We start from the raw sequence: 14,818 nt of genomic DNA on the forward strand, positions 1-14,818 counted from the left end.
ATGAGGGAAAGGCTGTGGATGTGGTCTACCTTGACTTCAGCCAGGCTTTTGACACCGTTTCCCACAGCATTCTCCTCAAAAAACTGTCTGCTCATGGCTTGGACTGGCGCACGCTTCATTGGGTTAAAAACTGGCTGGATAGCCGGGCCCAAAGAGTCGTGGTAAATGGAGTCAAGTCCAGTTGGAGGCCAGTCACTAGTGGCGTTCCCCAGGGCTCAGTACTGGGGCCAGTCCTCTTTAACATCTTCATCAATGATCTGGATGAGGGCATTGAGTGCACCCTCAGTAATTTTGCAGATGACACCAAGTTAGGGGCATGTGTCGATCTGCTCGAGGGCAGGAAGGCTCTGCAGGAGGATCTGGATAGGCTGCACCGATGGGCCGAGGTCAACTGCATGAAGTTCAACAAGGCCAAGTGCTGGGTCCTCCACTCAGGGCACAATAACCCCAAGCAGAGCTACAGGCTGGGAGATGAGTGGTTGGAGAGCTGCCAGGCAGAGAAGGACCTGGGAGTGATGGTGGACAGTCGGCTGAATATGAGCCAGCAGTGTGCTCAGGTGGCCAAGAAGGCCAACGGCATCCTGGCTTGTATCAGAAACAGTGTGACCAGCAGGGCTAGGGAGGTGATCGTCCCCCTGTACTCGGCTCTGGTGAGGCCGCACCTCGAGTACTGTGTTCAGTTTTGGGCCCCTCGCTACAAGAAGGACATCGAGGTGCTTGAGCGGGTCCAGAGAAGGGCGACGAAGCTGGTGAGGGGCCTGGAGAACAAGTCCTACGAAGAGTGGCTGAAGGAGCTGGGCTTGTTCAGCCTGGAGGAAAGGCGGCTCAGGGGCGACCTTATCGCTCTCTATAAGTACATTAAAGGAGGCTGTAGAGAGGTGGGGGTTGGTCTATTCTCCTAGTGACAGGACGAGGGGGAACGGGCTAAACTTGCACCAGGGGTGTTTTCGGTTGGATATGAGGAAGAACTTTTTTACTGAGAGGGTTGTGAGGCATTGGAATGGGCTGCCCAGGATAGTGGTGGAGTCACCATCCCTGGAGGTCTTTAAAAGACGTTTAGATGTTGAACTTAGCGATATGGGTTAGTGGAGGACTTGTTAGTGTTAGGTCAGAGGTTGGACTCGATGATCTTGAGGTCTCTTCCAACTTAGACAATTCTGAGATTCTGTGATTCTGTGTGACTGGAACAGAGACACCAGGAATAGCCTTCACCAGGAGAGACAAAGGGGCCCCAGACAATCTACTCATCTAAAATCAGGACATATGCCCCTCAGCCCCTCCCATGACCCTTATTACCCCCTGCCAAATTTTGAAGTCTCCCCATAGCTCATTGGCAATGGAAGACATAACAAGTGCTCTGTGCTTCTAGTCCAATACCCTATCGATACAGATGCAATATCAGAAATATTACTTAGACAATATTTTACAGAGGAGTCAGCAGAGAAAAACCCTTTTCTTTTCAATGAAAATCACAGAAGGACACTGAGAGGAGAGGTCCTTCCTCACAAAGCACTGCACTGTTGTTCATGCAGCAATTCACAAGAGGTTAAGACATTTTTGAGCATTGTGCAGTTTGAGCCTATTTACCCCAGATGTGGTTGGGGGGGTCTTTGTTGAACAGGGTGAGCGCTACAGTGAGAAAGGAATAACACTTCTTCCTGACTCCAGATCTCATAATGCCAGAGCCCATTGCTAGAAATAAAGCTCTTAGTGTGTTAATATCTGACATTTGTGCGCTAACATGACCCTTAAGTGCCCTAGGAACAGAGCCCAGCACTGCAAATTCACTCAAAGAGTCTCTTCACCTCTTCCTGATCAGATCATGAGAAAGAAACAACTGCCAGATCTGCAAAGAGAGGAAAAACTGTTTCTATGCATGTGGCTATATATATATATTTATATAAATTTAATAAATAGATATATGTTTTTTGCTACTCTTGCTTTATTTTTAGACCTCTCTAATTAGGCCAATTTAAGAGTCACCTCCTCTCCATGCCTGCCCCACAATTATGGAAACACCTCCCCAGTACAAATCCTGGCTCAGACGAATTTATTACATTGTAGAAGAAAAACTTGTTGTTCGTAATAATGTGGTCAGAGTTATTTTCTCTTTTACTGGATGGGAAAGACTTTTTTTTTTTTTTCCTGGTATAAACATAGCACAAACTGAACAGAGCCACTATGTAAAGTAAAAATACCACAAGCTTTTTATCAGGAAGGACAGTTCATCACCTTGTCCCTCTCTCTGAGACTTGAAATAGAATGTTCTAAAAGTAAGAGCTTTGAAAACCCAGCGCACTGAAGAGGAAAGGAAGAGGAAAGGGTTGCCTTGGCTTGTCAAGAAACAAATATTTTCATTTACAGAGGACAAATAATGACTTGACATGTAACATTCAGAACAGAGCAGCCCAATCACTGCATTCCCACTGACCCATCTTGAAAATAGCAAGAGCATCCTCATTTCTTGCGCAGCAGCCTTGAACCTTTTGCTGGACACAGAAAATGGTGACTGACCCAGGGTACTGGGGACCAAAGCTGCCAAGACCCATGGCTGAGAGTAGCTGTTCATTGGGAAGTTAATAGGGATTATAAAGCTGAATGCATTAAAGACAGCATAACATTTGGAGAGCTTCAGTCTGAAAATAATCAGGAAGCGTGGATTCTGTTGTATATTTATTATTTTGAGGTGGGTCAAAGGATTAACCACATTCAGTTAGGCCTAAACCACATCTGTGTCAACTGGATCAGGTATCTTCTGAGAAGGAGAGTTTAACTTGGGGTAGAGGGAAGGAGAGGCTGAGGAAGCCCTCTGTGCAGAGCTGTTCCTCAAGACCCAGTGTCCCCAAATAGCAAAGTCACTTCAGAAAAGCCAAGTGCAGTTTGAGATGGACAAAAAATCCCAAGCTCTGTGTGGCCAAGCCAGCTCCTCTGGAGGAAAGCGCTCAGTGTGTGTTTTCACAAGCCTACCAAGACTCAGTTAAACACCACAGGGCCAAGCCCAGCCCTGGCTCAGCCTTGGACATTTACTTTGCAGCTGAACCTGTCTCTAAACCCAGTTTGGACAGAGAAACTGCTTCTGCAAGCCATCTCCCGGGTGGTGTGAGATTAACCTGTGAGGCCGAGTTAACTCTGGATGACACTTGGAGAGGGCAACACAAGGGCAGCCCTAGCAAACTACTGTAATTATGCCACTTTGGCTGACTTTTTATTATTATTATTGTTGCCACAAAACTAATGAAAGCAAAAGGGCACAGCAAGGCAATACCTGCACTGCTTAGGCTGGAGATGAGCGAGGAGGACCCAGCCTTGGGATCCTGGTGTGCAGGAAGACGTGGCATGTATATGAGGCAGTGGATTTGGGGACTACGAGACAGAGGAAACAGAAGTTTTTGCCCAAGTCTGCTCAGGGGCAGTAAGATCAATGCCTCTTGGGAAAGCTGAGGGTGGAAATTGTCACAGTATCAGCTTCTGAGGTGCCACCAGCAAAGGGTTGGTCACCTCTGTGTGAGCATGTCCCCAAGGATCCAGGTTCCTCTGCTGCAGCCACAGGGAGCATGCTGGGCACTGCTGGTACCTGAATGAGAGAAGAGAGCCAGAAGGGAAGCAGCGACTCTCCCGAGGAGCTTTCTTGCTCAGAAAAGGCATTTGTCAACACGCTGGCCCAAGCTCTTCACAACAGGTCACTAAAACTCTACAGCAAACAGCAGCTGATGGCCCCAGAATGAGCCTATTGCTGCTCAAACAGCCAGCACAGCTAAGCAAACAGCCCGGCGGGGCAAGGGCTCTATTTGCCCTCGCTGTTTGCACTCCTCTATGCAGCTAATGGGATACTGCATTTATCCTAAGAAGGATGCAAAAAAAAAAAAAGAGAGACAAAATAGCTTCCTATTGATTCCTTTCCAACTTCTTTCTTTTCTCACTTCCATGTTTTTTGGCCAACCTGCCGTTTTAGAAGGCAGATTTATCCCTTATTGGGTAAATTGGTAACTGTTTGCTCTGTAATGATTTTTAACAGTCCTGTCTTAAATAATGCCCTCTGGTGTCATGCCACATACACCCTGCCTTTGGTTCTCTCTTTTTTTTTTTCTCTCCTGTTAGGAGAATGGAGATTTTATTGACATGTAAAATGGTTACAAGGCAGGAGGAAATGAATTATAAAAAATGTAAAAGTAGAAAGCTAATAAAATGGTGGACTTGATAGATAAGACAGGAAAATAAATCTAATTTGACTGTAACTGGAGTGCTTCCTGTTTATGAAGTAATAACCGTATCCTGGACTAAGCCAGCATTAACCCAGGACACAGTTGTTATTTTGTCAAATTTGGCTGGCTCTCACAATTAACAAGAGGCAGCTCAGATTTCAGCTTTGGTGTGGTGATTATTTTGATGCCTGGTGGGAAATAGGGCCTTGGCCTCCCAGAAGGGGACCTGGCGAGGTGCTTTCTCTAAGAAGTCCATGGGAAGGGCTGTGGCAAGGGCTGAGGAAGACAGCAAAGCTGTTTGCAGAGGATGGCACAGCGATGTAGCACCGGGGAAGTCAGCTGCTGTGTCCTTCATTTCTTACATTGCGTCCTACTTACCCAACCAAAAATCCTCCGGCCCATGAGAGAACATGTGTTTCATGTCCCTGCGGGGAGAGAGGAGGAAGGAAAGCACCCTTCCTTCCTACAGCATGCCACTTCTTTGAGGAAGAAACCCATTTATGAGAAGAGAATCCAAGTCCCTTCTAGCAGTATGAGCTAACTCTGGTCTGCGAGGGGAAGCGGCATCCCTTCCTCTGCCCCCAGACTGACGCTCTCGGGCTGGGAACAAAAATGCCTCGGCCGGGGCCCAGAGACATCTGTTGCACAAGCGCAGCAGCACTTTGTTTCAGATCCCACAGAGGTCCTGGTTCCAAGTAGGTCATTACGTAATGGCTTTTGTCTTTCCCCATCGCCAGCAGGGTCTGGGAGCCTGTGTCGTAACGCCCTGCAGTCCCTCCTGCCATCATCTCCGCAGGCTGGGACGCTCCAGCTTGATGTCACCCAGCAGCACCGGTGCTGCTCTTATCTCTGCAGCAAAAACACCTGGTACCTGCCCACCCTGCACTGCTCCCCCCAGGATTTTGTGAGCTGTGCCCAGGTTTGGGGCTCCCCCGGCTTGGGGTGCTCCCCATAAGGCACAGGGAGCAACGGCACAGCTAGGAGCAAGGCTGCTCTCCTGCATGACGTACAGAGGTTCCCTTTACATTTCCCCTTTGTCTTTTTTAGTTCTTTTTATTTTTTCCCCACCCACGCACATGCCTGGAGTCCCCCTCTGCTCCTTTTCTCTGATGGCCCTGAATAGTAAGAGCCCAACCCTCACCGCAGCCACAGGGAGGAGGATGAGGGCATTCCACATTCAGCAAGGGAAGAAGCAGAGACCAGACATTTTTCTTTTTACTCAGGCATCTAGAGATGGTTATAGGTCAAAATAGCTGCATTTTTCACCTTTCCCACAACCTGTGCAGTTCTCAAGAGCTTCTCTGCACCAGGCTGTGGCTGAGTCCTTGGCTTCTGCTGTGGCTGAAGCTCACACAAAGGCATCTGAACAGTAAAACAGGTTAGCAGCAAACCTGCCCTCTGTTCTCTAGTGAAGATGGCTCCTGCCCTCTCATGGCTGCAGGCAGATATGTAAAACCACGTGTTTGTTCTTCGCAGAGAAACACCAAATGCCACTGCATGCAGTTTCCTTCAGCCGGCTCCGCGCAGTCTGGCATCTCCCTCCTTCAGCACACACACACCGACACAACCACGGAGCTCTTCTGGGGCAGAGCCCGTCTGGCTGCTACAGGCGAGCAGACAAAGCGGGGCTGCCATCCCCAGCTGTGATCTCGAGATGTTACCAAACTACAAAGAATAGGTAATGCGTAAAGAAAGGCACTCACTTGTTCACCCTTTACAGAGCGCTGGTCTTTTTTCTGCCAATCAACCCGCCCTTCCTGCGTCCATCCCTTTCTGAGGAACATCAGTGGTTCCTTATGTACCAAGCAGATTTTGCCAGTAGACTAAATGCTGTGGTTGATGGTACCAGATGAGGTGATGTTGTTCATCATGTTCTCATTACCAGCTTGTTCACCATTTCCCTCCAATTAGCTTTCATAGAGGTTTAATCATATTATTAGAGCTTCTACTGTTTAGGTCCTTCCTTCTTTCTTTCCTTCTTTCCTTTTTTTTTTTTTTTTTTTTTTGGATAGGGTTCAAAGCATTTCTCATAAATGAACCCAAATCTGTGAAAAGCGGGCTTCTCAGAAAGTTCTCCAGTTCGTAGGTTATCGCCCTCATCTCCAAGTGTGACTCAAGTCCAACGCCCAACCAGCTGTCCCACGCACGCACCATGGCATCCTCCTCATACCGATCCCCCAAAAATCCTGGGCTCCCCCAGAGACAGCCTCTTCCTTCAGAGCCTGTTTCCCTCCAGGAGACCTGAACTTCTCCTCAAGGACAATCTGGATGGGGGCAATGTGAAATGCCAGGGAACGGAAGCCTAGAAGTGGCAGGCGACCAGTTCGCTTGTTGATTTCCCGGCCACCCAAAATGCTCTGTTTTCATCCGTCCCGACATGGGAAATAGCAGTTTCAAAGTTTGAATGAAGTAATGCCCCTTAAGAGATGAAATATTTTTTTGAAGCATCATAAAAGCAATGAGCGTTAGCAAGAGCCATCTGGTCGAAGTTCTAGCTGCCTGCATGGTGCCAGGTTTGCCAGGGCTTGTGCATGAGGAAGGAGAAAGGGGTTCATTTGCTCTGGGCTAGGTTCGTTGGGGAATTTCTCTCTCACGCAATCCCTGCTCTGTTCTCAGCTCTGCGTTTTTTAACAGACATTGTGTGACACAGTCACGGAAATGACTTCCACTCACAAAGTATTCCTGTTCTTTTTGCACTTGTCTTGTTTTTGCTGTATTTTTGGCAATCAAGGTCAAGGTTGAGAACCAGCATGATTTCCGGGACATGGCGAGCATCGTAGCCATGGCAAGAACCTACGCCACCTCCGAGCCATTCATCGACTCCAAGTATGACATCCGAATCCAGAAAATTGGCAACAATTACAAGGCTTACATGTGAGTGCGTGGCTATGCCAGGGTGAGACGTGGGCAGGGGTGGGGGAAACATTGCTGTGAGTGCAATTCATTCAGTGTCTGCTCTGCGCAGAGTAGGAGGCTGTCTTAATTCCCTTGAAAAATAGCCCTACTGTTCATCTCCCACCTCTGAACCCAGATCCCGCTTCCACTGATCACCCTCATTACTCACCATCAGCTCGTTGTTTTGGAAGATAAATCTCCCTCTACCTGTTGCTGAGCTTCAGTTAGTTCCCACTGTAAAACCATGCTGTGCTGTCACCTACCACCTCCACCTCCCCTTGTGACAGGGCTCATCCTACCCAGCAGTTTAGCAAAATCCTCCGGCTCTCAGTGCCCTCCTGAGGAAACTGAGCCCACCACCCTCCCCACCAGTGGGGGCAATAAAAAGGAGGGGTGTCCCAACAGCCTCAGGGAGCTGAGAAGTTTGGAAGAGGTGGTTGTAACTCATGGAGTCCTACAGTGTCCAAGCCACAGCAACACCCTGTCTTCTCCCCAGACAGAAATCATGGCACTGTCCTTACACAAGGGCACGAGGAGCATGCAGCACCATGCACAGGTGGCCTCACTTGGCCACCATACAGGGTTTCCAGGAGCATTTTGCATGATTGCTCCCTGGAGCATACATAGGAGGGGTATTTCTGCAGGTGGCCCAGTGCTCCTCCCTGCTCTGCAAGGGAGTGAGAGAGGCGGGACAAGGGCAACCCTCAGCACTGGGGTGTTTAAAAATACAAAACAGTGCTCAGCCAAACTTCAGTAGTCGTCAAGCTCAATTAAGGATGTAACCACACGGCTCAATAAAACACCTGTTTCTGCTTACTGCAAACCAGTAGACAAAGCTAAGCCAAATAGCACAGCTTCTCCAGGAACACCACTCCTTATGCAGCCACAAAATGCTGGACAAGTGGCCAGCCCTGGCAGCACATTCTTCAGGTCACCAGATAACATCTCACATGTTACCTAAGACCTGCAACACCGTGAGTTTTGGATCCATGCTTACCAACCCCCAGGCCATCTAGCTCTGGCACAAACATCGTTACATAAGATAATCAAATGGACCTGATCACATATTTTTCGGTTCTAGTTGCCTGGCCGGATTCCTGACACAGAGGTATTTAAGTAAACTAGATAATGACTGAGCTGCATTCTTCATGGGAAGGACTTTTGGAACACTCAGCTGCTTCATGTGAACCCAATGAGAGAAAAATTGTTTTAAACCTGATCGGGTCAACAACAACTCAAACTGGCCAAAGGAAGGAAGGTTTAAAGTGTCCATTAAAATTCCCTGTTCCTGCCAACCTACCCAGCCTTGGCTCCAGAGCCTGCTCCCACACTGCCTCTACGTGAAACAAAGGCCCAGTTAGGCTGATCATATCCTCTCCCTGTTTATTATTCGCACTCACCACACTCTCATCCAGACAGGGATCAGAAATAATACCAGATGATTGAGAAAAGAAAGCAGTCACACTAAGAGCTAATCCCATTTGGGAATATAGCTGTGCAAACAATTGTTTGCTAAATGAAATACGTTTTCACACACACAAAAAAAAAAAAAAAAAAAAAAAAAAAAAAAAAAAAAACAGCCATGAACGGGAAACACCTTAATGAGAAATTAAGCTTATTAGCAAAGAAAGCAAACAGCAAAATTCACCAAGTGACTTGCTAACCCAGAGTATTTACTTATGTTGAGAGATCCGTTTGTGGAAGTGAGCCTGGGGATCGGCGTAGCCAGTTTGATTGTGGGCTGCCCCTTCTGTACCAGTGTCAGACAGAAGAGAAGGTTCTTTCTATGATATCATGAGTTCCTATTATGTCAGAGGGCAGAGGTAGAAGCACTGAAATATTGGTGTCTCACATAGAAGACTCAAATTCATTAGTCATGCTAGCAAATCGCAGCCTTAAAGCAATTACAGCATGCGTCAGTCTAAGTGAATTGCTTTGATCTGTGAGCCATGGAATCTACCCAGGATTTCTATACCTTCACCCACACATATAGGCTTTAAAAAAACCCTTCCTTCTGAGAACAGGCTGTATATCAACATTTCTGCAGAATATGTTTACTTAGCACGCATCTGCCCGAGGGAGGATGCTGCAGGGTGACTCACATTCCTCTCCGCCCCAGATGTTCAATGCACTTCCTTCCAGCCCATGACCCAAGGCTTGAGTTCAGTTTCCCATTGACTTCAGTGCAGTGACTCCAGATTTACACTACTAACAAACACCTACTTAGCCCATGCCTTGGGCCAGTTACAAAACAGCAGATAAGTAGCATGTGATACATGCCTAAAATTCCACCAAATATATTGGACCGACATTGTACTACTGGTGAGGAGAAAACATGAATACTACTCATGTGGCTGAAGAAATTGTGGGAGAATTTATACACCCCCACATTCCTCCTTCTCAAGTCAGAGTACGGGGTTCATTTCCAGTTAAGACTTTGAATTTCTTTGTCAAACTGTATAGCTGTGGTTTGGTTTACTCACGGATGGCTCAACTGCTTGCATTTGGTATGCCAGGTACATTTTCTGAACACTGATATTTAATCATCTTGTTACTATTCAGACTCCAGGAGTTCTCATCAGTGCTAATGGCATTCTAGGTGCCACCTGCCACTATGGTGGCATCTATATGATAATAAAGCATTGGTCTTCCCATTATAGAACTGAAAAACGTAATCCCAAGAATCACATATCAAAAGAAAAAGAGATTTGAACACTGTCCTTACAGGGTATCAAGGATTCACAACAACCAAACCTCAAGGAGGGATCCATACTTTTGCTTAGAAAGTAGGGCAGGAAGGTGGATGTTGGGTGAAAGTAACAAAAGGCAAGAGTCAACTATATGAAAACACAATTATTCATAACAGTAATTAGGCTCCTTTGGCCCTCCTCCCACACCTTTAAATATGGGTTACAAAGACTATTTAAATTTCACAGCAACTATGCATACCACTTAAGAAGAGAAATCAGGAAAAGGACACCAGGCTGTCGTTCACCAGAATAAAAGGAGGTGGTAGGGAGGGTTCCAAAACCTCCTGTTGAAAATGCTTGATCATACTCCCCTCCTAAATCTCTGCCTAAATATCTTTCAATGTAGAGATTCTCCCTGGATGTATGCTGTCAGCTTGCTGACTTTTCTTAGGTTGTACACTGTGCCAGGATTATCTGGACAGTGTTGTCAAAGCAAGCTGTCCAAAGTCTGCCCCATGCCTAGGGTCAAGGAAAGGAAATTTTTCATCCCTTACTGGATGATGGTGAAACTCAAGATCTGCCAGCAACAGTACCATTCTGGGGAAATTAATCATCAGTTGCAGCTAATGAGACTCAAACCATTTTGCAATGGTAAATTCTCCAAGTCCAAACATAGTAAGCCACAGTAAGATCAATGAAAATCCAGTGGAAAAGAGGATATAAGCATATTTCCTAAGATACCCGTGCAACTGAAGTCAAAGTTAGGGAGACCTGAGTGCTATAACTGACATTTGTGGAACTGCTTAGTCAGATGTTTGCACAGAGTGTTGCTCTGCCACAGACGGAGGATGCTACGATTGCTGAACACAAGGGTGATTATCCCAGAGACCTTCTACCAACATTTCAGCTCTCCTAGGCCAGATATATAAAGAAAGAAAGTACTCACAGAGCTGGATGTGTACTCAAGATTCCTTGGAGGTTTCCCTGCCTAACTCCTCACTCAGCCTTTCATGAGTTCGAACAACATATCCTGTATGGAGTGTTGTTGAGGCAGGATTTGGAAAGATTTCTATGAGGAAGTACCTCACCTCATCCCCTCCTGTACAAGCACTGAGTCAAGAATGAGGAGTACAGTATGAGGGAGGATGGGGCAGGGATGTATTTTCATGTTCATGGTTATGTTTTTGGTTTGTTTTCCTAGGAGGACGTCTATCTCTGGAAACTGGAAGGCAAACACAGGTTCTGCAATGCTGGAACAGATTGCAATGACAGAGAGGTAAGGAAGAGGGTTTCAAGACAGTACTAGCTATTCTTGGGTTAGAAGGGAGGAATTGTATTTTAGACTTCAGTTCATTGATAGAACTCGTAAGCAAGGTCTCTCGGGAGGCCGGATAAAGGAGTTTAAAAGACCAAATATTTCCTTAAAAAAATACTAAGGGCACAAAGGCAAACTGTCCTGTTTTGGAGAACAGACTGGAAGTACAGCTAGGGAGCAACATTGCTAAATCATTAGATCTTTGGTGAATTTAGCCACAGGAAAAAAGACCAGCATACTAAGGTCAAGCACACAAGCACAAACATGTAGGGATAAAATCAGAAAGGTCACAGTGCAAAATAAGAAGAAACAAGAAGTTATTCTAAGTACATTACTAATGAGAGGCACACAGAGAAAAAGTGTTTTCCTGCTGCTCAACAGAGAGAAAAATCTGTCAGCTGAAGTGTTGAAAGCTCTAGTCTTCCAAAGTAGACACTGTTGTAGCTAAGGTCTCACGGCTGAACAGGGGAGAAGGAGCTGCCTCGTGCATCTTTCACACTAAACTTTGCAGATGGTAATTCCATATATTCAAATCACTGTGATATTTGCTAATATTACAACTTTGTGATATTGTTGACTCATGGTAACTTTGGTTTTGCTGCATAATCCAACCCTTTTTCTACAGAACTGCTATCTGTTTTTTAAGTAGATTATTCATAGATTTATAGAATCTATGAATATAAAATTAAATATAATTAATTATATGAATATATATAAAATAGAAATATAATAAATATATGTCTAAAATTATGACTAAATATAAAATAGAAATTAATTCTGTAGAATTAATAGTACATGTGTACTCACTCATCTCTAGTGAATCTAATATTTTTTTCAGACTATATCTCCGGTTCCCAATGATCTTAGTATCATAGTTAATTCTAACTCTGTCCAGGTTTGGGCACCACATTTGAAGAAATATAGCAGTTGAGTTAAAGAGGTCACAGGATAATAAAGGAAATGCTCAGAGGAGAAAAGAGAGCCTATAAGAAAAATATGCAACAATTGCTTATGAAGTTTTTTACCTTTTCCAGTTGCGGACCACTGTTGTTTTTTTTTCAGTAGAGGTGTGCACTCATGCATAATGAATGTATGTCTGCAGTGCAGAGGTTCACTTTCCTTCATTAGCTTTCCCAGAGCTGGAAGAAGTTGTCCACAAGCTGAACACTGCTGCATCCCAAAGATGAAAACATTTAGAGTGCAAAGTCTTCACATATATGAAAGGCTGCTAATAGGGCATTACCCACACTTTATACTGCTATACAAACCTGTAAGAAGTAATAGGCTTAAACTATAGTAGAAAAGGTTCATTTGGGCATAGGAAATATTTCTGAACAGTAAGGATAACACAGAACAGAAATGGATTGCCTGGAGGGGAAGGGGAATTTGTGTCCTCTTTCAGACTAGATTAGAGAAATGCCTCCTCTTTTGGGTACATGAGTTGTGCAGGTGATCATATAAGGTCCCTTCTGCACCTTTTGTTCTGTGAGATGAGGAAACCAAGCCAAGCACCTAATCTGATGCTGTAGGTGACTCTGAAAGATGCTAATATGACTATGGAAACAGGACATTATTACGTATCTTGGTTGTTTTACAACACAGCTGCAGCCAGAGAGAAGGGTAGAGATTCCCTAACTGCAGTGTTGCAGGATTAAAGCCCAGATTCCTGCTAACCTACTGAGCTGAATTTTGAAGGTTCAGTTTACAGAGGTAGTTCCCCCATTCACTGCACTAGCCCTGTCTAGCCACAAATGCAGCAAAAACCCTTGAAATCTGTGAGTCATCAGTGTATGCAACAAGACAGGAGTGTGCTGAAACATTTTGCTGAGTAGAAGTCATCTGAAATACCTGCTGTACTGAACAGTAGCCCAAAAAAATTGTCATCCAAATAATAATAAGCAAAATGACAGTAAAAATCTGCAAATGATAAAGGTAGAAAAAACTACCCTGATGCACATGCATAAATATGCTCCTCAGCCCCATAGCACTGCTATTCCACTAGAGCAGCCCTGATGCCTCCCAGTGCTCACTTAGGGCCAGGTAGCTATCAGGGACTCTGGCATGGGCAGCAATTCCCTGAGGCTGCCTGTCGAACCCAGACACCTAGAGATGTCCCTTAGGGAGATCTGTGATGGTGCTGAGTGTAGGAGCACAGCAGTGCATGAGGGCAGCTTGCAGGGCACCCTGCCTGGCTCACAGGGTCCGCAGTTCTCCTTGTGCTAGGCTCTCCCTTCCTCACAGGGGCTGGGGTGAACGTGCTTGGTCTCCTCATTAGGAGCCATTTTCCTGCAAACATTGTGTTCGCACAAGTTGATCATTATATTGTCAAGCTACAGGGACTCTGGCTGGCTTCAAGGATGTAAACTTGTTCTTTGGCCAGAACAGCTCTTTTCCCAGTCCCTGCAGGGTCTGCAAAATGTCAGTGTTTTCAAAAGACTGTGGCCTTCCCTCCCTCCCCGCATCTTGTCACAGTCCTGCTTACAGATCTGCTGCTCTGAGATTATTATTCTTATTGAAACGGCCGGGACTGCAGAGCAGCTGCACAGGAAATAAAACCAGGCCGCCTCGTTCCCTCCTCATTTCCACAGGGGGGGGATGCGGCCCCCTCATAACAGGCCCCTTGTCATTCTCCCTCCTCCTCTGACACCAGGACAGCTAAGGGGACACCTGTCAGACCTGGCCCCTGCTCATACCAGCTGGTGGTCCCGTTCGGGGACAGAAAAAAGGGCTGGTAGCCTGTATCTCTTCCACTGACCAGTGGTGCCTGGTCCCTGTGATGGGACCTCCTGGCTAGGAGCAACGCCCAAGGGATCAAAGGGAGGAGGCTGTAAAAGGATGGCACTGAAAGAGTGAATTGTCAAAAGCAGGAGGCGCTAGGTCACAGATCAGGGAGGGGGTGGCTACACCCTGCTAAATTCTGCACTCGCTTTCCCGTCTTATTGCAGCCCCAATATCCTGGACATCTTATCAGGAGAAAAGCTGCCTGCATAATGGAGGGCTTTCAGGCAAAGCCAATACAAACGCTAAGGGGCCAACTCTTCTGGGAGATTAAATGAGCTAAATATTTATAGCTTGGCTAAATGACAAGGGACTGGAGATCTGATGTAAATACCAAGGAGGGAAAGAAACATTTTAAGGTGGCTTTGAGGGCAGGATTGAAACAATCTGCACTAAAGAGAAACTCCAGGCAAGATTCTCTCTTTTGGTGATTTTTTTTGTTTGTTTGCTTGTTTTTCCGGTCCATCTCCTGTGCAAGAGGGGCAAAGTATGTAAAGTATACCAAGTATGCCTTCAGAATCTCTTTGTGCTCCTCTGAGCAGCAGGATGGGTGACTGTTGGTGTAATACCCAAGACACTTAATCGTAGGCCATGCTCTGGTTTCTGCAGGTACAGACTCTGGGCGGACGCCTGCGCGGAAATGTTTGGAGGTCTCGATATTTGTGCTGTCAAAGCTGTCCACAGCAAAGATGGAAAAGACTATATCATTGAGGTGAGAGCATGGGGAACCTGAAGGCAAGTCTCCTTCAGGAAGTGTGTCTGCATGCACACACGTTCCCTCAGAGTTCATACGCACCCATGTGCTCTCTTACTCCTGTGTGCATGCTCCAGCAGTCACTGCTCCTGAATGTCCGTCTATTTTCTCAAAGCTGTGGCCCACTGATATGCAAGGGACTTGTTCAGAGTCACAGGTAAACTGACAGACATACAGCAGGGGA

General features: G+C 46.0%; 1 protein-coding gene and 1 long non-coding RNA gene across 2 annotated transcripts in view; one reads left to right on the forward strand and one right to left on the reverse strand.

The window, feature by feature from the left end:
- Window positions 1-11,448, reverse strand: part of LOC119715638 (uncharacterized) — a 67,424-nt gene extending 55,976 nt beyond the window's left edge. The window contains exon 1 of the long non-coding RNA XR_005262903.2: window positions 10,734-11,448. This is a non-coding gene — a long non-coding RNA (uncharacterized lncRNA). The remainder of the gene's footprint in view (window positions 1-10,733) is intronic.
- SYN3 (synapsin III) overlaps window positions 1-14,818 on the forward strand; it is a 189,523-nt gene that overhangs the window by 161,319 nt on the left and 13,386 nt on the right. The window contains exons 8-10 of the mRNA XM_013092067.5: window positions 6,934-7,076; window positions 10,989-11,063; window positions 14,490-14,592. Of these exons, the coding sequence (XP_012947521.1) occupies window positions 6,934-7,076; window positions 10,989-11,063; window positions 14,490-14,592 (321 nt within the window). The remainder of the gene's footprint in view (window positions 1-6,933; window positions 7,077-10,988; window positions 11,064-14,489; window positions 14,593-14,818) is intronic.

This window comes from Anas platyrhynchos, chromosome 1 (assembly GCF_047663525.1).
Source record: "Anas platyrhynchos isolate ZD024472 breed Pekin duck chromosome 1, IASCAAS_PekinDuck_T2T, whole genome shotgun sequence".
Lineage (NCBI taxonomy): Eukaryota > Metazoa > Chordata > Aves > Anseriformes > Anatidae > Anas > Anas platyrhynchos.